Consider the following 23,225-nt stretch of genomic DNA (forward strand, 5'->3'; position numbering starts at 1 on the left):
GACAGTGCTGCTGTGAACATGTTAGTACATTTTTTCATGCACATTTTATTTATCTGGAGTGAAGTTGTGGGATCATAGGGTATGCTCACCTTCCAGCTCTCTTATATTTTGCCAAGGTGCTGTTTTCTTCATATTCTCGTCAGTACCTGGTATGATGAGTTTTGATAATCTGTTAAATATGAAATGGTATCTTGTTGCTTTAATGTTTGTCTTTGGTTACTAGTGAGATCGAGCATATTGTCTTGTGTTTATTGACCATTTAGGTTTCTTCTCTGAATTGCCATGTCTCTCTTGTCTTTTTCTTTTCATTTGTTAGTCTTTTAGTTATTGATTTTTTTTTTTAGGCGCTGCATATATTCTGAAGCAGTATGTATTAGTAAATCCTTAGTCATAAGCGTCAGATGTGATTCCTTAGTGTTCCTTTATGGCATCTTTTGATGCCCAGAAATTAATTTCAATGAAGCCTAATTTAAAAGTCTTTTTTTTTTCCCCTAGATTGTTTGTATTTTTTTGTGTCTTCTTTAAAAAATTCTACATTCCTCCAAGATCCAAAAAGTATTCTCTAGTATTTTCTTCCAAGAGTTTTAAAGTTATTTTCCCCTTATATTTAGGGCTGCAGTCTACTTGGCTTATTTTTGTTGCTATAATATTTTATACTGTGTCCATAATTGTTTTTACTGCATTGTATTACCATTGTTTGCTTGTAAGTATTGCTTTTTCATTGAGCTGGGTGCTCCCTATGGGCAGAGACCAACTCTTGTATTTTCAGTGCTTAGCTTCCATCTCAGCCCACTTAAGAGAAGAAAAGGATGGAGTGGTCTGAAGATTAAAGATGTTTTCCCACATTCCAAGGCCCTTAGAACTGTGGTAATTCATCTGTTAGTGGGGGGTGAGCCTTTTATTCTGTACAAAGCAGCTTTCTTTTTTCTTTCAAACAAGTTTTATTGAGGATATACCAGAAAATTACCTTTTAGAAGTAGATAATTCAGCATCGTTAGTATATCTAGAGTTGTGTGGCCATCACTACCATCTAGTTCCACAGCATTTTTATCACCCCAAAAGCAACGCTGTGTCTGTTTGTAGACACTCCGTGTTGTATAAGAATATATCCTCCTCTCTGTCCTGGCAGTTACTCGTCTACTTTGTATCTCTATGGTTTGCCTCTCTGGGACATTACATATAACTAGAATAATACGATATCTTGCTTTTTGTGTTTTTAACTTAGCATAATGTTTTTAAGGTTCATTCATGTTGTAGCATGTATCAGTACTTTATTCCTTTTTATGGCTAAATAATCGAATAGTCCCTTGTGTGGATATTCTGCATTTTTTAATCCGTTCATCAGTTGATGGACATGTGGGGCTATTTCCACATTTTGGATATTGTAAATGATGCTGCTGTTAATGTTCGTGTACAGGTTTTTGTTTGAACACCTGTTTTCAATTCTGCTAGGTTTATGCCTAGGAATGGAAGTACTGAGTCATGTGATAACTGTACGTTTAACTTCTTGAGGAACTGACACTGTTTCTCAAAGAAGCTGTACCACTTTACATTCCCACCAACAATGTATAAGCATTCCTAGTTCTCTGCATCCTCACCAACTCTTGTTATTTATTTTCTGTCTTTGTCATTTTGACCCTCCTGGGTGGGTGTGAATTGGTATCTTGTGATTTGATTTGCATTTTTCTGTTATCTAATAATGTTGAACATCTTTTTATGTTCTAATTGGTTATTTGTATATCTTTTTTGGAGAAATGTCTATTCAGATCTTTTTCCCATTAAAAATTTGTCTTTTTATTTCTTCCTTCCTAATCTGTAGAGCTCTTATTTCCTTTTCTTATGCCACTGTCTTTATATTCCTGAGTTATGAGTTCTGTGTCTATTCTTAATAAAAGTTCCTTGTCAGACATATGATTCGCAGGCATCTTCTCACCATCTGTAGGTTGTCTTTCCCCTTTTTTAATGTTGTCTTCTGATGCACAAAAGGTTTCAATTTCAATAGTCCCGATATTTTTAATTGTTTCTTTCACTGAAAGAAACACTGACTTAAGTGCCATGTCTAATCAACTGTTGCCTTATCCAAAATCATGAAGATTTTCTCCTATGTTTTCTTATAAGAATTTTATCATTTTAGCTTTTACATTTAAGTTTCTGATCCATTTTGAATTAATGTTTCTATGTGGTGTGAGGTAGGGATCCAGCATCCTCCTTTTACATGGAGATGGGCAGTTGTTCTAGCACTGTTTGTTGAAAAGACTGTTCTTTCTCTATTGATTTGTCTTGGCACCCTTGTCAAAAACCAATTGACTCTAAATATAAAGTTAATTTCCAGACTTGTGGTTCTATTCCATTAATCTATACTTTTATCCTTTTACCAGTACTGTGCTGTCTTGATGGTTGGAACAGCTTGACTTTTTGTAACATCTTAATTTGGTGTTTGTGCAAGTATTTCTGTGGTTGGTGGAAAAATTAAATAAGTACAGAATAGCAGAAATGCCTTATAGCTCTGTTACTCGTGCAGTGATAATAAGCTCCCATTAAGGCCACTGCTGTCCTTCTTCTTCTCGGTGATGGAGTAAGTGTTACAAATCTCCTCTCTTCCTCTTCATTTTATTAAGCTTTATCCGTGTGTGTGTGTGTGTGTGTGTGTGTGTGTGTGTGTGTGTACGTGTGCACATGTGCACGTGCATGCTCTGACCTCTGTCACGCATGCAACTTTACTTTGTAATTTCAGTAGTAGTCACACTTAGAACCTCAGAGCAGGTCAGCAGGTCCTGTTTACTCTCCTGAGAGATGCTTGACATTGGTCAGAGTGCATTAACAGTGGTTTGGTGTGGAAGGCCTGTAATAGCACTCATTGACATTGGACTTGCTGTCAGGGGAAGCATGGGTTTTAGAAGCTGTCATTAGCATTAATTGCCCCTAATGCACCATTATTTTTGACAGTAATGAGCTAAACAGGGAGGCTATTACTCTCAGCAGAAAGACTGCATTTCCTGGCCTTAAAACTTTTTGAGGTGTATGTGGTGTGCAGCACAGGCAAAGGAAGGACTGGTTAATTCACTGTAAAGCAGGCTTAGTGGCATTTAAAGTGGCTAAACAAGTCCCTTTCCTATTATAAAAAAAATGAATCCTGCAGTGTCAGTTTGAAGGAAGAAGGAGCAGCTAATCGACAGGGATCCTCCTCTGAACCCTTTACAACAGGGCTTTGAAACAAGTTATGGTGATTTTTATTTCTCAGTTTGCTCTAAGAGAGTAGCATAAAAAAGCTATTCTTTTAAATGTTTCCAGAGACCCATTTGCAATAAGATTTTAGGGGCAGAAGGACTTGTTTTAAATTGTTCCCTATTTAAGAGCAGCCCTATGGTTTCTGTGCAACACAGGAAGCTGTAACTTGGGGGGCCTTTTAAAATTAGGGCTGAGAGCAAACCCAAAAGGACTGGAGTTCCCTGCAGTTTGCCCTTTCATTATTCCCTGTCTGTGTTGTGAATGCTTTTAAGTCTTCCGAACGAGCACACAGTTCAATCTTGATTAGCAGGCCTTAGTGACCATGTTATTATTGAAAGATTATAGTCAGGATTCTGAGTAAAAACCCACAAGTTGATGGCTTCCTTATCACTATAATTAGGATACATTGAGGAACCTTATACAAATCTTTAACCATCTGTTTGTATTTATCCATCTGTTGAAAGGGAGAGTGATTGTTTTTTAAAATTATATTTATTGGGTGGTACTTTTTAATACAAAACTGTTTACAAAGTAGAAAGTATTTGTCACACAGTGTCATTGCTCAGGTAAGCCCTATTTAAAAAAAAAATAGTGGAATATGCATGTAGTTTAAAAATTCAAAGTGTAAGAAAGTATGTAATGAAATATGAAAGCCTTTTCTCATCCCTTCGATCCAGTCGCTCTTCTTTAGTAACAGATAACTGTATTTACTCTGAAAAAGAATGCCCATATCATTGAATGTATGCACATTCTTATTTACACAAAAGCAGTCATTCTATAAACAGTTATATTCTTTGCTTTTGTTACAGTGTAGAGGTTCCCAGCTTACCCCTTGGGGTCTGTTCAGCTTCATGGCCTCCCACTACTCCCCACCCCCATGCTTCCCTGCCATAATTCACCCAGTGGCCAGAACTCAGTGACAGGTGATGTTAAATATAATTCTGCCAATCGGTGACTGTGTATTCAAAAGTAGGAGATATATCTCCTATCTGTCCATAAATACCTACCGTGTTCTTTTTAATTGCTGCAGAGTAATTCAAAGTGTATGTGAATATCCCATTCTTTATTTAACTAGTCTCCTGTTTCTGGACATTTAGGTGGGATGATGATTTTAAAAGCGCATTTACAGATTAAATGAGTCTGTAAGAGAGGGAGAAGTGAAGAGGGAATTATCTAGTTGATGAAGATTGCAAAGTAACTACCTATGAAAAACAGATTATAGCATGGAGTGGTTGCTCAGGTCCTGCCTGTCCCTAAACTGGAGGCCTGCTTAAGCCCTCCTGCTACCCGTTTCCCTCCCCATCCAAGGCTGCCGACTTGGGTCACTGATCCTGCTGTGCTTCTGTAGCGCTTTGTCCCTCCCTCCGCCAAAGCAGCAGCCTGCTCTGTTGCCATTTAGCTCTGCCAGTATGCTTCCCTCTAGGACAGGAAGTGCATCTCGCTCTCTGTCCATCCCTGCACCTGGGTGCTCCAGATGCTCTTGGGGGTTGTGGGGAAGTGATCTCAGTGGGGTGTATTGCTCACCAAAGCTCGTTGACTACTTCGCCTGAGCCTTCCACTCCAGGTTTTCTCCAAATGGAAGTCCTGTCAGTGCCTCTCTGGATTGAGCTTTGTAATAGCAAAGTTGGCTCTGGTTCCGAGCCCTGTATGAGTTGTGAAGCTGTTTGCTCAGCAGAGCACCCAAGGGCCAAAGTAGAGGATTCTAGCTCTCTTCTTGGTGGTTTATTCAACTTGAAGACCAGCGGTTCCCCTCCCCCTACCATAATTCACCCTGTTGCCTAGATTCAGTGACAAACTACGATGCTAAATATAGTTCTGCCAATAGGTGGCTTTGCATTCAAAAAAAGTAGGAGATAATAATATCCTTATGGCCTTTGGTAATAAATCTTTTATTAGGGCTTTCTTTTTTTCTTTCTTAGCAAAACAGAACACCCCCCATTCAATCTGATAATTGAAGTTATTCACAAAATAGTTATTATGGAGGCAGGAGAGAGGCTGTTAAAAAGAATTACTTGATAGCTATCTTTATCCCTTTTTAATTTTTCTTCTTTCCCCTTGATTTGAGGCTGTCACACCTTCATAGAGTGTTTGAGAAAAATGCTGAAGCTTTGCTTCAGTTATTTGCCCAGAGTTCTCTGTCTGTTCCTTCATCCTGACTTAGGCTGTAAATCAGTGGATTTGGTAAGGATTACCTCGAGCATTACATTCAAGTTTTTCAAATATTTGAAAGTCTCATAGATATGTTTACAGATTAGAAGTGCTTTGGGATTGCATAATTTGCACATTCTAACTTTGATTTTAAATAAAAATTTTAAATAAAAAAGTTCCCCTGAGTAGACTTTTAGTGTGTTTTCTCTTTTGGAAATTTATATTTATTTGAATCTAATTTTTTTAAAAATTTCTTGTTTAATAGCATTGGCTAGCTCCTCTTTGTGAAAATGTTTGTAAGGAGTGTATAGAATTGAAACACTGAAAGAGTCAAGAGGAATTGGTTATGCTTGTAATATATTCCAAATCTCAGTGGCTTAGAATTGAGTATTTGTTAATTTAAATTATTTGAAGGTTACTACTTAAGGACTTTTTACCCCCTTATTTTTTTTAAAGTACCTGTGAAAAGATCTACTTTGTTTCTTTTCATTTCTTTTTTAATATATACCATTCATCCAAAGCCAAAGAACAGAAGATGGGATAAGAATCAAGGAGTTACTTTTAGGCCTTTGGATTGAAGAGATGGAAATACTACCTAGCTGGGTCAGTTTTACTAAAATTATTAGAGATTCTTGTCCTAGGATTTTTTTCATGCCTTGACCTACCAGTAAGAGAAAATGTTGGATATGTATGTTGATTACTGGCATATTCACCAGTTGACTTGGCGATTTTCTTCCATGTTTCACCTTAGCTCAGAGTCAAGATTTCCACTGAAGTTGGCATCACTAATGTTGATCTCTCCACTGTGGATAAGGATCAGAGCATCGCCCCCAAAACAACGCGGTAGGTGGGATGCCTCCTGGGCCCAGGGAGAACCCAGGCTTGAGCTGGGAGGACCATGCCAAGGCCTTGAGGCCCTCCAGCCGTCTTTTCCGTGTCAGCAGTGACCCAGCTTGTACTCCAAATTAAAGAGGCTGTTATTCTTCTGGGACTGCACCAGGGGTGCTGCTTGGCATCCAGACAAACTTGGGGTTTGTCTACATGGCAATCAGTCCCTGAACAAACTATTGTATTGTGTGTATATTGTATACATTATAAAAACTATTAACAGTCCACAATTTGGGAAGGAGCTCACCTCAGAATGTAAGTCTGCATTAGACTTATTCCCAACCACACTGTTTAGTTCAGATGATAATTTAAAAAAAAAAACTTTATTGATGGAGGAAGCAGTGTATTAATTTATTTTCCAGTGTTACCTGTTTTTCTGCACAATCTTGAACTTGCTTTTAGGGTCCTCATGGCCACACTCCGTGGCCCACAGTGGGTCTGAAATCAGTTGTATGTCTCATAGGTCCTTAGAGATGAGATGGCAGGTACCCAGTACTGGGGCTGGGATTCCTTTCCTCCAGTCCATGGAGATCTCTGATCAGTCACAGCATTGGTGATTGTGTAACTCACCATCTTTTTTAGCACACACTTCTAGGTCACCATTAGTAATTGATCAGAGTTGGTCCGGAACATTGTATGAAGCCCACTTCTTAGTTCTCTTCCAGATCCTTGGTAGAAGGCCCATCTAGACCTCTGGGTAGAGTTCATACCCCGAGGTTACTCAACTGGGGTAGCTGTAGATACCACAAAAAGGAGGGGGACCCTCAAGGTCATTTTGAAAATGGGATGTTAGCCAGAGACTAGAAGCCAGGCATTCACTCCTTTTAAGTCATGTGAAAGGGCTAGGCTTTCTGTCTCTGGCTTGGATATTTTTATAGTGACATTAGAAATGAGAGCACTGTTGAGAACCCACTGAAATGATGTCTGTAAGAGTGCTTTCCAGAGTTTAATGCGCTATATAGATGAAGAGTTGGGATTACTCAGAAGTAAATAAGCAGGAAATATGGCCAGTTGTGAGCTCTATAACCATTTGGATTGTTTTTTTATCCTCCGGCCATCCTAACCTAAAATCCCAGGGGATAGCTGAGAAAAGTTTTCTCATCATTCCTGCCTTTGGAGCAAATGACTTTTTAAAGCTCAATTTCAGGCAGAAAAATAAATTGAAACAGTGTGAAAGGGAAAAAAAAGATGCAGCTTTAAGGAAAGAAAAAGCTGTCAATAGCCCTCATTCTTCTGCATATCCCACCTCCTGGTCTCCCAACCATGCTCACATACGCTGCTAATGTCCATCCTGTTAGTTTTTTTTTTTTTTAACCTTTGTAGTTCTGCTAGCCCAGCTTTCCAGTTCACCGGGGAGCCTCCAGCAGGGCGTGTGAGTCTCTCTGGTGCCTGGCTTGGTTGAATCCTTAGATCCTTGAAGTGAAAGCCTGGAGACTCACACATAGCATTTTCCCCAGACCCTGATAGAAGTTGATTCTGTGCTCTTCTCCATCTTAGCTTTATCAGTCCTGTTTGCCCTCAGGCTGTAGACAGTTCTCCACAGAAGTGTTACGACTGAGAGATAGAGTCGGGAGAGAGAGGATTAGGCAGTGAAGCGACCTTGGTCTCCTTCCCTGTGTTCTCAGAGATCTGCAGACCCTCTCTGAAGATTTCCCATGTAAATGTCTCTTTCAGGGTGACCTACCCAACCAAAGCCAAGGGCACGTTCATCGCGGACAGCCACCAGAACTTTGCCTTATTCTTCCAGCTGGTAGATGTGAACACTGGCGCTGAACTCACCCCTCACCAGGTCAGGAAAAAGCCCAGGCAGTTCTCTTAGCCTGAAACCTTGCTGTACACGATAGTTGTGTGGACGTGGTCTTTAACGCCGAGTCAAGAAAATTCTGAATCCCTGCTTTCAGGTCTTCACTCTGAACCCTCACAGTCCATCAGGTTCTCCCCTGTGACACTCTGCCCCTTTCATACTGGGTGTAACCCTGAACCTTCTTTTAGAGAGATTAGCTGGGATAGGAAAGATATATTTAAGGCAGATTAGCATTTAATTGAAGTTTTTTTCTTTCTGACTGTAATAAAAACATGTATTGAAATAATTTTGAAAAAGGAAAACTTAGGCAGTGTACCCAAAGTATGTTTTGCTCTGGCTAAAGCAGATTTTCTATTTTGTAAGAATCTGAAAACTAGCACTTTTTTTTTTTTTTGGAGTGCCCCTAGTTGGAAGTTCAGAGTCTTAACCACTAGACCAACAGGGAAGTCCAAAAACAGCACTTTTTAACTTGTGCCTACTAAATATGATGAAAGCAATAGGCTTCATTTTTGTCTTCCATATGTAAAATAATGATTATTACTGAAAAGATTCTCAAACCGTATCTTTTTCCCGGAGAATCTGATATGGCTTTTGTCCTCTCAGACTCCCTCCTTTCCTGCCTCTGTCTTCCCATTTGATTGAGAATAATTGTTCTGTGTACTGCCTCATCCACGGTTGTATTGTAAAGGGAAATCCCAGAAATACTTTGAGTGTGGAAAAATAGGAAAGAACCGGGACCCTAGTGGCCTTGGCTTAGGTACTTTGCAGTAGTAATTGAGTTGGAGCTAGCAGACTTAAATCCATGCAGAGAGGCAGCGTCAAAACAGACCGTGGAGGTGAGTGGATTACTTGGAAACCTTTTTGCTTTCTGTTTCTCATTGCTGCAGCTGCTGCACTTGTGCCCAGGCCCAGAGTGGTTGCCCCTGGCACCACCATCCCTGCCCTTCTCGGCTTCTCTCTCCTCTACCCCCAGTCTCCAGAGAGCTGAGTCAGCCCCACTTAGCCATGACTATTGCTTCAGCTCCATAGCATCTCCCAGGTCCTTCTCAAAATGACACTTGCCAATGAAAGCCCAAGAGAAGAAGGAATATGAAGAGAAGTCATTATTATACAAGACAAAACTGGTGGGATTAGGATTAGTGCAGGAAGAGCTAGTGAGGGAAGTAAAACTTTAACTGAAGACTTGTCTCATCCAAGATCCTAGAAAGCCTGGCTTACAGACCTCCTAGGTAGAGATGGCATTTTGCGGGTGAGCCTGGCTGCTTGCCTGTACTTGGCTGTGACAGGAGGAAGATCATGCATCCAGGCTCCTAAATCCCATTCTTGGCCACAGTTGCAGAAGCCAGGAGGCTTCACAACTCTGGGTCTCTCCCTAAATACTTTGATGGTTGTTGCCTGTTGCCCAGGTGTAGAGTAATGAATGAGATTTAGATTTTTTTCCTGTGGATCCAGCACTGCCTCTGTGACCACGGCAACTCATTTAATCCTCCGTGCCTTATGATCTGTAAAATGGAACCAATCTACCAGCTTTGTTGAATTCTTTATTTGGAAACTTTTGAAAGCAAAGCTGAATGTATTAAGTTTTGCTGCATCTTATGTGCTGAAACCTTAGTTTCTTATGCCATTGGGGGGATAACGTGGTTAGACTTGTATCATCATATTGATAAATGTTTGTTGACTACTTAGTTTATAGCAGGTCCTATGCTAAATGCATTGCGTACTTTATTGTGTCTTCATACCGATACAACACGTGTAGAAGTTAAATCTGTCTTAAAGATGAGGAAATCAAGGCTCAAGGAGGTTAAATAACTTGCTCAGCTTTTAAGTAGTGAAATCAGATCTGACTGTCTTCAAGCCTGGGTTCTCTCTGACACTGGGCTGCCCTGCACAATGAGAACTCTGCCTTGCTATCCATCCCCATGCCTCCTCTCCTAAGTCTTTAGCTGGAGGCATTAGGAAATTGAAAATGGGCTTCTTACAGTTTCATCTCATTTCCCTTCTTTTCACCCTCTAGTGAAGAAGTTAATTGGGCAGCAAAAGGCTGGCAGGAAGAGGAAATTACAGCCTCAGCAAAGGGCTTAAATCATTCACAAACTGGGCATTCAGCCTACGAGTCGTTGAGATTTGGCTGGACCCCTGAGTTAAATTTCTTGTACTCGCAAAAAATACTCTCTGACCTCGGAGCTATATGCAGGGTGGGATGGCCATTCCTCCTGCTTTCTCAGACAGGCCTGGCTGACCCCAGAACTCCCACTGGGGCAGAAGAGCTGGCAGCCTGCTGCCTCAGGGATCTGGGCCCGGAGGGAGTTTTGAAATCATCAGATGAAAAATTGCATTATTATTCCATCCAGACATTTGTCCGACTCCACAACCAGAAGACTGGCCAGGAAGTAGTGTTTGTTGCAGAGCCGGACAGCAAGAATGTGTACAAGTTTGAACTGGACACCTCCGAGAGAAAGCTCGAATTTGACTCCGCATCTGGCACCTACACTCTCTACTTGATCATTGGAGATGCAACTTTGAAGAACCCAATCCTGTGGAATGTGGTATGTGCCTCCTTGTATCTTCACCCAGACAAGAGTAGCTATGCCACAGTCAGACAAAGATGGCCCCTCTCCAGGGTGTGGGCTTTGTACCCAGGCCTCTCCCATGCCACCCAGAGGGCCATAAATAAATACACATCACGCTGGTCCCATTGGTAGTCTTAGGGGCATGCACATGGCCTGGCTGGCATATCATAGGGGTTTCATAAATAGTGATTGAGTGAATGAGTGAAGTATATAGATTTGCCCTAATGGGTTCTAGCAGATTTCTTTAAAAGTTGTACTTGAAAAAGGTTTTCATATTACCGGCAAAACACTGCAGGGGATACACAGATATAAGAGCTAAAGGCTCTAGCTTTTGAGGTACAGTGTGCCCTTGCAGGGTAGGCTGGAGAGGGGCCTGAGATTTGGAATCCAGTTCCAATTCATTATGGTGTGGCCTAATGAATTGCAGGGTACTCTAATAACCATCTAGGATAACCAGGATAAACTAATACCCTTCATCTGCATGGTGTGTTCATAGTTTGCATAGTGCATTTCACTTACATAACTCACTTTGGGCTGGTGGGATGAGAGGAGGCTTCTTAAAAGACATGACATTTGAGCCAAGGGTTGGAGAGTTGCAGGGGTTTTCCAGGATTGTATCCAAGGGGCTGTCGGATGATCACTGGGGGACCAGCCTCCAGGAAAGTTTGAGGTGCTTTCAGTGAGATATGAGTGGGTCCGCTTTGCTGGAGCACCTGAATCTGGTCGCGGGCAGGAGGCGGTGAGGTGGGGAAGGTAGCAGAGGCCAGATTCCAGGCCTTGAATGATGGGTGGCTCCCTGTGCAAGACAAAGGGGCAGCTGCATTTTCTTATGCTGTACTCAAAGCTCCTTTTCTTCTCGGATTTTGGGCTGCTTTTTGTATGAGAGCACTTTTTCATTTCTTTTTCTTTTTTTTCTTTGTCTGAGACTAAATTATACTTCCCCAGGAGCAGTTTCTGATTGCTACTGTAACAGCCTGAGTACCAACTGGGATTTTTGTATTAAGCAGCTCTGTGGGGCTCACCAGACCAGTAGAAAATTGGAACTCTTGCTCTAAAAAGAATTTTCAACAAATACTTGTTTTGTTCTTGAAATTTTTACTGCCTCAATTTGTTGGCTAATGACTCAGAAGTGATTGGACTGCTTGGAGCTTCTTTCAGTCACAGTCCTGGACGGGAGTTGGGGGATACTGTCCCTGCTGATGAATTTCACCTTTTTCTCTGCCCCTGGGCCTTTCATTGCTGCTTTTATTGTTTTAGGCTGATGTGGTCATCAGGTTCCCTGAAGATGATGTTCCGTCAACTGTCCTGTCCAAGAACATTTTCACCCCCAAACAGGAAATTCAGGTACATCCCAAAGGGCTTCTTCGCTAAACACAGAGGAGAAATGGACACATGAGAGAGGGCTGCAGAGCCCCAGGCGCTGGCTGTGGTGCCCTTTTTAACCTGTTTATATGATACGTTGTAGCTTGGTCTTTGCCACCCTGTGGATCAGGCAGGGCAACTATCAGCCCCATCCTGGAGCTTAAAAAAACAGGCTCAGATTGCCTGCCAGCCAGTTCCCAGAAAGCAGATAACTAGAGACAAAATCAGAATCTGAGTCTGTTTCTCCTAAACATGCAGGAGGTTCAGTCCTCAGATCACTGCTTGATGCCACAGCACAGATGGGTCTGGCTTTGCTCCTCTGTGTTCCTGCATAGACCAGGGCCAGTGGAGCCCACAGGTGGGCAACTCAACTGGAGCATAGGGCTTTCACCCCCTAGGCCAGCCCTTCCTCTCTCCCGGGATTCACCTTCCTTGCACACAAATATTAGAAATCCCTGCCCAGCCCAGTCCATGGGACTGTTGGGAGGCTCAAAATAGTTCCCAGATAAGGAAAGAATAGCTTTGAAAAGTTTCTAAAGCAGTGTACCAAAGGAACACAATAATTGTTAAACAGTTGGAGCCCTGGTTAAGGAAACTGAGTGGATCCACTCAGTGGACTGTTTAGGAGTCCTCAGAAATGATTATACTGCAGTAACAGGGAAACTCACATATGAAATAATGTTGAAGTGTTCCAAGCAGACTACTGACTCTTACTCCACTGTTAGAAAAAGGCCAAGGGCCCAAAAGGTAGAGAAGTAAGATTCTTTCTAAAATTCTTCCTGATGTTGCTATAGCATCATTTAAGAATGTAGAATGCAGTGAAACACTGGAAGGTATAACCATGATGACAAAGGGCGCTGACTGATTTTGTAGGGGAGGGTAGGCAGTAGCAGCTGCCACAGGCCATGTTAGAAATCCCTTTGTGGCAGTGACAGCAAAGAGGAGCTGAGGTTAAAAATTTGGGAATAGGAATCTCACATGGAGCTGCCTTGTCATGGAGCTGGGTTGACTGGACATTGGCAAGCAAGAAAATTTCAAAATTTAGAATTGTTAATACAGCAGTTAGCTAACTTAAGTCAGCAAAATATGATGACACCACCCTGGGAACCCAGAAACATTGTGAAATCCAGCGTCCTGCCTGGGATGTGTCACCCCAGTCATCCAGATGCTTGGGTACCATTTTTGTTACCAGGTGGATGCCACTTGACAGGTTGTATCCTCTAGCCTCTAAATGCAATGAGTTTGGAGGGGAAAAGAGACTTGGGCAGTTGTGAGCTGGGACTGGTGTAATGTCCCTGGAAGGAGACCAGTGGGAGCAGAAGCCAGTGTTGGGAAGAGGGAAAAGGCTAACTGGGTGCTCATGGCCAGGAAGTCTCAGCCTCTGGGAGGCATTTCCTCCTCTCGACTGCCATTGGGGTTTTGGCTCCTAGTATACATGGCAGTCCTCGCTGGGAAGAACACATGGTAGAATATTCCTGGTGTGTCTTCTTTTGGCAGCACCTGTTCCGCGAGCCTGAGAAGAGGCCCCCCACAGTGGTGTCCAATACGTTCACCGCCCTGATCCTCTCGCCCCTGCTCCTGCTCTTTGCTCTGGTGAGTTGCAGTAATTAGCATGGGCAGCGTGTGTCTGACGCCAGACTCCACAGATGTAGCCGTTCCAGAGGAGACTGTGTGCTCTGGCCTCAGCACAGCTCCGAAGGGGTCCAGCAGCTGTGACCCGAACCGACGGTCCAAAATGTTTAGAATAAATAAAATTACCTACTATAGGGACCTGCCAAAAAAACTGATCCCTTAACAAGGGGCATGATGTGTAGCCATTATAAATGGTCAAAATATGGACACGGATGCTCCGTACAAATGTTCAGATGAAGCCAAGTGTGAAAAAAGCAAGACCTGATTCTGATAACTGTAGAAAAACTGAGTACAGTGGCTGTGCATTTCAACAGCCTTTGGAGCTCGAAACTATAAACAACCTAAAGTCCTCATAAAAGCAAGTGTTAAAAAATTATGGTACATCCACACAATGGAATAATATGCAGCTCGTTAAAACAATGGATAAATTTATGTACTTGTCAACTGATATGACAAGGTTGTTAAAAATGTCCTATTGAGTGAAGAAGGCAAGTGGTAGGACAGGGTGTTTAGTATCATCTTCTATGTTTAAAAACCTTAAAAAGGCATTAACTATTGGTATTGGTCACCTCTAAGGAGAAGGCCTTTTAGGGAGTATAGAGAAAGGACATTTTTACCATTTTAACATGCTATTTGAATTTTTTTTTAACCGTCTCTTTTTCCCCTTGTCTCTTTAAAATCTATAAACATAGATGCAGTTCAGAGAATTTTGAGAACCATATAGAAAACTCATTAGATCTTACTTTTGGAAAATTGTCGATGTTCCTAATCCTCTGATTTTAATAAAAGAATTATTGCTCGGTCAAAATCTGAAAGGCATGCCACAAGCTTTCAGAAACCAATCCTAGGCACCTGTTATTTTGAGTAATCAGAATTTCAAAAGGCAAAGAACCCATAGTGAGCGCACCTCCTCCCAGCTGCCAGTGGGTTTATCTTACCAAAACTTAGAGACACTAGCAGGGGTGCTAGTTATTTCATCATCAATACAGTTTTGGACCTTTCAGTTTCATGGGTTCACCTGTTTTAAAATAGAAAAGTTTGCTGTCATTAAAAATGATTTTCAAGCACTTTTGTGAACAGGTGTTGGAATGAATGCCTTTCTAAAGAAAAAAAGGGAACGGTTTTTCCTTAGGACTCACAATAGGGTGGTTGTCACTTGGAGAAATTCCCTGTCCTTCAAGTATGTATGAATTTTGAAGCCCTTAGGGCTGTTTTTTGGATTAGCATGGCACAGTGTGGGTTGCCTCCGTTTCAAATTCTAATGTCTTCTTAATTTGTTTCTCCCCATCTTTCAGTGGATCCGGATTGGTGCCAATGTCTCCAACTTCTCTTTTGCTCCCAGCACGATTGTCTTTCACCTGGGACATGCTGGTAAGCGCCCCAGGCTGCTAATTCCATTTAACCTCCTTTGACATTTCGCCTGCCCACGCAAAAACCCTGTTAAGTAGACCCACAACCTATTAACTATAATGACTTAATAGCATAACATTTCCCTCTTCCTCCTGGCCTTTTACAACAGTTAATATGATGATAAACCTGTTTGGCCCATCAGCTTAGAACAGCTGTCATTATATCGGGTTTCATTGTATGAGGCTGCCATTGGCAGACCATTTTACCCTCAGTTAATAGCTCTGTTCATTTCCAGAGATTACTCACTTATCGCATCTTTACGTTGAGCCATCTTCCTGGATGGAGAGCATTAATGCAGTTTCCAAAGATTATCTTCCCCCACCATATTGATCTTCACATTTGCTGGTGGCTGTGTCCAGACAGTAATAGAAAACAGTCCCTTCCACAATCAAACACGCTGTCCTGCTTTGTCCTCTAGAGAACTTAGGACCTAAACGTTACAAGACAGTAAATTCACAAATTAGTTAAGTGTTTCAGAAACTTTCCGACACTATTGGATTGGTGGCCCCTGCATTTCACCAGGACCTCAGTATTCTCTTCTGATTCCTTTGACTTCTGTAGGAGCCGTCTACATTTCTGTAGTGTTCAGATTCCTTAGGGATCCACAAATAAACCCCTTGAAACTGGGCAAATGTATATCTCTGTTTTCCTGGGGAAAGAGAGAGTCTTGTCTCTTTGATCAAAATTCTGACAATGGTCCGTGACCTCAAAAATGGCTAAGAACCTCTGCTGTAGTTCATCCATCATCCTTCTGGGCAAAATTGACAGGATGACCTTTCTCTCCAGCCCAGTAACTGAATTTGAGTGATAGCCCTCCTGGGTCAGGGAGAACAAAACCTGAATATAAATTTGTTTAGAGCCATGACTTTTTGTTGCCAGAGTGTCTTTTGTGCACATTCCCTCATTTGACTCATCACAACCCTGATGGGGGTGACCAGGGCAGGAGTTACGATCCTGGTTTGATGGGTGAGAGAGTTTCGGCTCAGACAAATTAAGTGGCTGTGAAGGGCAGAGGCTGGGTCAGAACCCAGGGTTCTCAGTGCCCAGACCTGAGCTGATTTTTTTGGGTAATATTTTCCTTTTTTTTAATACAGACCATTTTAAAAGTCTTTATTGAATGTGTTGCAACACTGTTTGCATTGTTTATGTATTGGTCTTTCGGCCATGAGCCATGTGGGATCCTAGCTGCCTCATCAGGAATCAAACCTGCTCCACCTGCATTGGGAGGTGACGTCCTAACCACTGGACCACCAGGGAAGTCCCTGGGCCTGAGCCCTTTGGACTAAACCCTCCTGTTGCCCTCCTTGCTTCCTTCCTAGTCTCAATGGCAAATTAGCCTTAATTTTTTTTTTTCTATTTCTCACTTTTATTAAAAAGGAAAAGGATTTATTTCTTTAATTCTGAGGGCTTTCATTCAGAATTTGAAAAATCTGCTGAATTATTAGGCCAATAGCTGAATTATTTGGCCAATTATTAGGTTGGCCAAAAAGTTCATTGGCGGTTTTCTAGATGATGGTACCAAAAAAATCCGAATGAACTTTTTGGCCAACCCAATATAACCTGACAGCAATTTTAAAAAACAAATACAAAACCGTCATTTAAGAACAGAGAGGCAAAAATGTGGAACCAGATCACTAAGATCTGGTTCTTACCTCCGGATTTCTTGGTAACCAAGACTGAGAAACAAGTATATTGAGTTACATGTTTTCTGGCATCAGAGGAAAGGAATAAAACCAGGTGGTCTGTAAATACAAACCTTTTCGAACTCCACAATTACTGGCTTCTAGTTGTCTTCTGCCCTGGGCAATGTCACTACTTGATTCAATTGGTTCTCATGACGCCTGTCCTTGTAGCTATGCTGGGGCTCATGTATGTCTACTGGACGCAACTCAACATGTTCCAGACCCTGAAGTACCTGGCCATCTTGGGCAGTGTGACGTTTCTGGCTGGCAATCGGATGCTGGCGCAGCAGGCAATCAAGAGGTAAGGCTGGGGGCAAGTCAGGGGCCCAGAGTGGTTTAGAAATATTTTTGTCAGCTCTGTCCACCCAGCTCTTAGAGTGGTGAAAAGATTCATATCCTGAGGGGCCATTGTGACACCTCAGTCCAGCCTGAAACAGAAGCCTTTTAAATCAGTTGTGATGATAAGTTTTCAATATATTAAAACCACAACAGTTTATGCCCTGACACATTAGAATGAGAGAAGAAAATAATTGCTTCGTGAAGATTAAAGTGGATCAGGACAGGTGGCAGAAGATTGTGGTTAAAGTGCTAGCAGTGTAACTGTTTTCTCCTCTGCCGCCACAGAGAATCCTTCTCCACGCCTCTCCCATGCCCCAGAGAGGGACTCCTCTGTAACCCCAACAGCCTCCCAGAGCTTTTCCCCCTAAGCATGAGGTCCATTCTCTTCCCCCACAAGAAACAGCGTCGGGCAGAGGCCCCTGGCAGGGAGCACCGCTCAGGGGCCCACATCATGTCCCCAAGAACCAGACAGCTTCGGTTCACACAAAGAGTCAGGGCCTGACGTGATGGCAGCTGCCTGGCAGCTTGACTTTCGAACCTGGATTAGAAGTAAATTTAAATGTCACATTGGTGTTTCTCATTGATTTGACTTTATTAGAACTTGGGTGATTTAAACCACGTAAAGGTCAATAAGAAAAGGTCAGAATTGCTTTCACCTTTGGAAGTTAACATTTTCAGACGTGCCCTGTGTTCTCTCCAGGACTCTTGCTAGAAGAGTGTAACTTAGTACCCTCAGTGTACCCTCAGTGCAGCTGCTGGTTAAGTTGGGCAGATCAACAGAGCAGCTTTCTCAGAGCCATATGGGTGGGAGAGCCACATGTCTCCTTCCTACCCGGGTATCCATTGTGAGTGTTCTGAGGGCCTCCCCAGGGATACCGGCCCAGGGTGCTCCCTGCCTCTCCCGGGGTCGCCCACATTCCGCTGGGGCTTCCCAGAGCACCAGCAGCGGCAGCTGGCTCATTTCTCAGCCCCTCCAGCAGCCTTAACTTGGCAGCTCTGTGCTGCATCTGAGAGAGAACCAGGGACTCAGCTGTTTTCTCTCAGCAGAGCCCTGTTCTCTCAGAGCAGCCCGTCTAGGCCCCGGGGAGCCAAAAGGCTGTCCTCTGCTGAGCTCTCTCTTTTCTGGGAGTTGCTCACACAAGATGAACAAGATTGAGGGGAGATGGGAGTGGAAACCATTTGATTTAGATCCCACTCAGCAGGAGTTCCTAATACAGATAAAATCAAGTACATTATATCTGGGGAGGAAGACCATGGTTCTCACGCCCCCTCCATCCTATATAGAAAGTTGCAGCTGTCTGCTGCTGTCTTCACGAGTTCTAGAATCAGGCTCTGCCCCTGGGGAAAGCGGTGACGTTAACAGAAACTCTCTTGGTTGGTTGTTTGCTATTTCTTTCCTCAGCTTATTTCTCTTCTTACTGTCCTTTCTTGACTCTCAAACCCTCTTTCCTTTGGCAGGATCGCTGCAGAGCAGAGCAGTAGATTGGCAAAATATAGGACACTACGGTAAAGATGAGGGGCACTCGACCCAGGAGCAGGGCCCCTTGTCCATCTTGCCCATGTCCATGCATGTCAGTTACTTCCCTGTTTTCAGCGCACTTCTTCCTCCCCATCCCTCCCTACCCCAGGGCTGAATTCTGAGGCCGTTTCCCCACCTCCTGGACCAGGGCAAAAGCCAAAGCCCCCTGAGTTAGCCTAGCTGGTGGTAACTTGGCAGCAGAGCAGCCTGGACCTGGCTTTGACTGTAAGGCTTCCTCCTCACTTGTGTCCCACAGGTGCTTCATAGACACAGCCCCTCTGTGTTCATAGGAGAGCAGAGTTGAGGAAAAGACTGATTTAACTTTAGGACTTCTTAAAGGGGACCCCTCCCACCCCCTACTCAGGACATCTAAATTCGTTACATGATAGTCCCATGGAAAATCCCGGCACACCTGGTCATGCTCTAGGCCTTTTTGTAGTAGTATCCTCTGGTTGGGCCAAACAGTGGGGTTTGGTAAGACACTAAATTATGAAGACTGATGGCCACAGATCAAAGCCAGCATCCAAACTCACGTTCCTAGAGCTCAGGATATGGTTCGGGGTGCTCCTTGCGTGACCAAAATGCCCAGTGAAGTACCACCTGTACTCCATCTTGTCAAGTCCTCGGATGAGGATGGAGTGGAGGCAAGGTGAAAGGAGGGAAGAAGAATGTCTGATGCTTCACTGATCAGCTCCTGTAGTCCAGGGATTGGCAGGAGTTTTCTAGAAAGAGCCCGGTAGTAGTTTAGGCTTTGTAGGCCATGCGGTCTCTGTTACAACTGCTGAACTCTGCCACCATAGCGTGAGGACAGCCCGGTCCACGTAAGCAAACCAGCGTGGCCATGTTCCAATGAGACATTATTTACAGAAACGGGGGTGGGCTTTATTTGGCCCCTGGGGCACAATGTGTTGACCTCTGAACCAGAACAAAGAGAGGGGAGGTATTTGAGTTTTCAGGTCATGTTCCCCTTTGTCCTTTGCCATGGGGATGGCTTTCCCTGCCAAAGCAATGGAGCCATCTAATTTTCACTCCTGTGGAAACAGGAGAAATTCACAAGAGCATACAACGTAGAGCCTTTGCACTGATGTGTGAACAGAAGCTGAACCATCTCATTCTCAACATAGAAAGCAACCACGTTTTGATTTTTTTTCAGTATTCATATACAGTAAAATTCACCCCATTTTTTGTGTATAATTCTGTGAATCTTGAAAAACGAAGACAATCTTGTAGTAAACACTATCTCAAACAAGGTACAAACTTATTTCCACCCTCTAGCAAGCTTTCCTCCATGTCCCTTTGTGGTCTGTCCCTCCCTGCCCCTCCTGCCCCATTCCTCAGCGTTACCCATTTGGTTTTGTCCTGAATTATAGTTGCTCTGTTTGAGATTTGCTTTTGGAACTAGTCCTGCATATTGAGCTCTTTAATTCTTTCAGACTAACTGGATTAGGTTTGTTTTTCTTGATTTTTAGATAGTCAACCCCCCACCCTACTACCCCCAAACTGTACTGCCTGAGAAAGAAGAAGGTCGCTTGATCATTTGGACATCTGGGACTTCCTGATGTCGGGCCCTTGTCTTTTATTGGAGAGTCCCTGGTAGCCAAGCGTTTTTGATCTGAGGACAGGTATCGATTTGATCAGGCATGACAGAGGACTATCTTCTTAGCCACAGTGGAGGCTTGTGGGTCACCACCCTTTCACCTGTTCTTATTTCATAATTATACTGTCCTCTCTGCATAAATATTTCAGAGCACACACTTACCTTTTGGCTGAACCATGTGGCTTGTAGGATCTTAGTTCCCTGACCAGGGATTGAACCCAGGCCCCCTGTGGTGAAAGTGAGGAGTCCTATCCACTGTACCGCCAGGGATTCCTGGGACACACACATGTTGATGTACCTGGGAACCTTGGAGCGTTGGCACAGAATTAGGGGCACTCAGGATGAGTTCCACGCCTGTGCGTGTGTGCCCCTTGGGGCTGTTGGTTATTGGGTTTGGAGCATGCCATTCTGCAGGACCTCCTTGTCCTTGCATCAGCCCTCACCACTGGGGACAGCTGCTTGTGAGGAGAGCATGTGTGTGAGCCCCTCTCCTCTGCTCACCAGAACCGTCCCGATCACCTCCTGGGTGCTGTCACCCTCTGATCACACAGTATCTGTCCAGATTATCATTTTCCTTCTTATGTTGCCCTGTCACTTCTTGAAGTCTGGGGGAGGCTAAAGAGATTTAATGAGATTTAGATTTGATTTTTTTTGTGAAGCTTAGACATCCAGTCTGATCATTGACAAGAACGTGACCACATGGCAGGTATATGGTGCAGATTTCTGTACCAAAAGGTCGGGATATCGTCTCCAAGCTACATGAGGGCCATGTGTTTGGTGGACCCTGAGTCTGGGAAGTTGAAGATGAGCATTCTTTTAACCCTTCATCTAGTTGAAGTGTACACTGTCCATTTGGCCTTACACTGTGAGAGGTGTGCCTGGAATTAATTACCTCATCTTGTGTTTTCACTTATCACGCTTACTTAGGTATCATCAGGTGTGTTTCATTGTTTAAGTTGTCATCAGCTTTAGTTTGAGCTGTCTTTTCATTTTTCATGAAATGAGATGGGAAGTAAATAAATAGGACTAAGAGAGGAATGATTATCCCCTTACAAATGGGACCTCATAGTGGGAGAGGACCTTGGTTTCTCTGTTGTCACCAAGTTAGGAGCTGCAACAGTGAGTTGGAACCGTCGGTAATTTTGTGTTTGTCTCCATTTTCTTTCAGAACAGCACATTAGTTCCAGAAAAAGGAAGGAAGTTCTGAAAGCTGAAGTGAATATTGATAAAAGGAGTTAAGGACAATTCACAGTTTGAAAAGAGGAATGAAAAACCCCTTTATTTAAAAAGAAGAAAGTCAAAATTGTGGTTATACTTTTGCTTGTTTTTCTGTATCCCCAGCACAGAGCAAGTACCCAGATACTCTGTTTCTTTGGCATGGTGCCCTAGCAAGATGCTGTGAATATTCCAACTTACCCACTTGTTGCATTGACAAGTTGAAATCTGTAATTAACCTGTTAACGGAATAAAGAGAGTAACAGGAACAAAGACCTGAGAGGGTTTTTTGGTACTTTGGGTCTGGTGGGGTTTCCAGGACACATGACTTGAGGCCTTAGTTGGAAAGTATGCTTGACATGATGGCGGGGTGATTCTCCAGGACCTTTGACATTGGTCCTGTTTTCCTAACAGAACTGAGAATTGCCTGGAAAAGCCAGCATCCTTTCTTCATGTCCAGCACTGGGTACCAGCTATGCCCTGCTGATATCTGAAGGCCCCTCTGCTTTTGCCTTCTGGAAAGTTTGGTCTTGGCATGCCGTGGGGAAGGGAAGGGAATATCTTAAGGATGAGCCCATGAGCCATCTTAGGTGCTGAGACGGACACATGCATCTTGGAAATACCCCTTTGGAGTTGTGCCCAGGACCACCATTGCACAGAGGTCATATGGTGTCACCTAGGAAAGTAATACTGAATTGTGTATTCCAAGTGTGCAAACTTCAGTGTTGGGCAAGCCTACTTCACCACAGGGTGAAGGACTTTGGGCAAGTGGCTTAATGTCACTAAGTTTCCTTTTTTTTCCTTCTGTAAAAGATAATGACAGTACCTTCTGGGATGACTGAAGGAGTTTCATGCATCTGAAATCTTGGCCTAGTACTTGGCATCTATCCAAACTGGACTCATTGCCTTTACTTCCATTAACTGAAAATAATAGACTTCCCTAGTGGTCCAGTGGTTGGGACTCTGCAGTCGCAGTACAGGGGGCCCGGGTTCGATCCCTGGTCGGGGAACTAAGAGCCCGCATTACCACAGCTAAGCCCGAGCACTGCAATTTCTGAGCCCGTGCATTGCAGCTGGAGAAGTCTGCGAGCTGCAGCGAAGACTCGGCACAGCCTGAATAAATAGCATAATAAACGGTGACTTTTGAAATACAGGTAATCCTCAGAGTATTTACTGACTTTGGTGTTGGGGGAGAAATGATTTTAATCAGATTGCTTTCCAACTTAGCTGGACTTCACTACAGTGAAGGAATGGGAATTTTGATTGGGGAGAGAGGAAAGGCGATTCGGAAACTCTGGGCTAGTTCTGAATGGGATTCTGCAGGGGAGAGGCCCATATGGGCAATTACAGGACTGCCTCTAAGATGGAAAAGTGACTTCACCTTTCCCAGAGGTTGCAAACTGGTGACCCATGTTTCATTTGATCCATAATTTTTTTTTAATTGAGTCAGTTGCTAACATTTACAAATTGAGAAAATTCATATAAAAATCCAGGTCTAGCATTTGGGATTCTCTGGAAAAAGAAAATCGGAGCTGGCAACATTGGGCCTGATTTCTGAATGGCAACAATCAGCTGAAGCTGAATAGCTCTTGCCTTTGAGTGGGGCCCACACTCTCCAGCCAGCCATAGTCCCACCCCACCCCAACCCGGCCCCAAATGGTGTCAGTTCCACCTACCCTGGTCCTGTTCCTCCCACCAACTTCATGGGATTGGCACCTGCCTGGCTGCTGTAGACGTATGACTTGGAGACCCACTCTGATGGGAAAAGGTGATGTTGGTTTCCCATGCTGTTGTTCCGTCATTCAGTTGTGTCCAACTCTGCGACCCCATG

General features: G+C 43.4%; 1 protein-coding gene across 1 annotated transcript in view; it reads left to right on the forward strand.

Moving 5' to 3' along the window:
* The window catches only part of RPN2 (ribophorin II), a 49,948-nt gene extending 28,303 nt beyond the window's left edge, over window positions 1-21,645 (forward strand). Inside the window, exons 10-17 of the mRNA XM_068986665.1 lie at window positions 6,128-6,219; window positions 7,939-8,053; window positions 10,420-10,614; window positions 11,896-11,982; window positions 13,498-13,593; window positions 14,928-15,003; window positions 16,896-17,025; window positions 21,348-21,645. Of these exons, the coding sequence (XP_068842766.1) occupies window positions 6,128-6,219; window positions 7,939-8,053; window positions 10,420-10,614; window positions 11,896-11,982; window positions 13,498-13,593; window positions 14,928-15,003; window positions 16,896-17,025; window positions 21,348-21,360 (804 nt within the window). The 3' untranslated portion in view covers window positions 21,361-21,645. The remainder of the gene's footprint in view (window positions 1-6,127; window positions 6,220-7,938; window positions 8,054-10,419; window positions 10,615-11,895; window positions 11,983-13,497; window positions 13,594-14,927; window positions 15,004-16,895; window positions 17,026-21,347) is intronic.
* Window positions 21,646-23,225: the final 1,580 nt, after the last annotated feature.

This window comes from Capricornis sumatraensis, chromosome 15 (assembly GCF_032405125.1).
Source record: "Capricornis sumatraensis isolate serow.1 chromosome 15, serow.2, whole genome shotgun sequence".
Classification (NCBI taxonomy): Eukaryota; Metazoa; Chordata; class Mammalia; order Artiodactyla; family Bovidae; genus Capricornis; species Capricornis sumatraensis.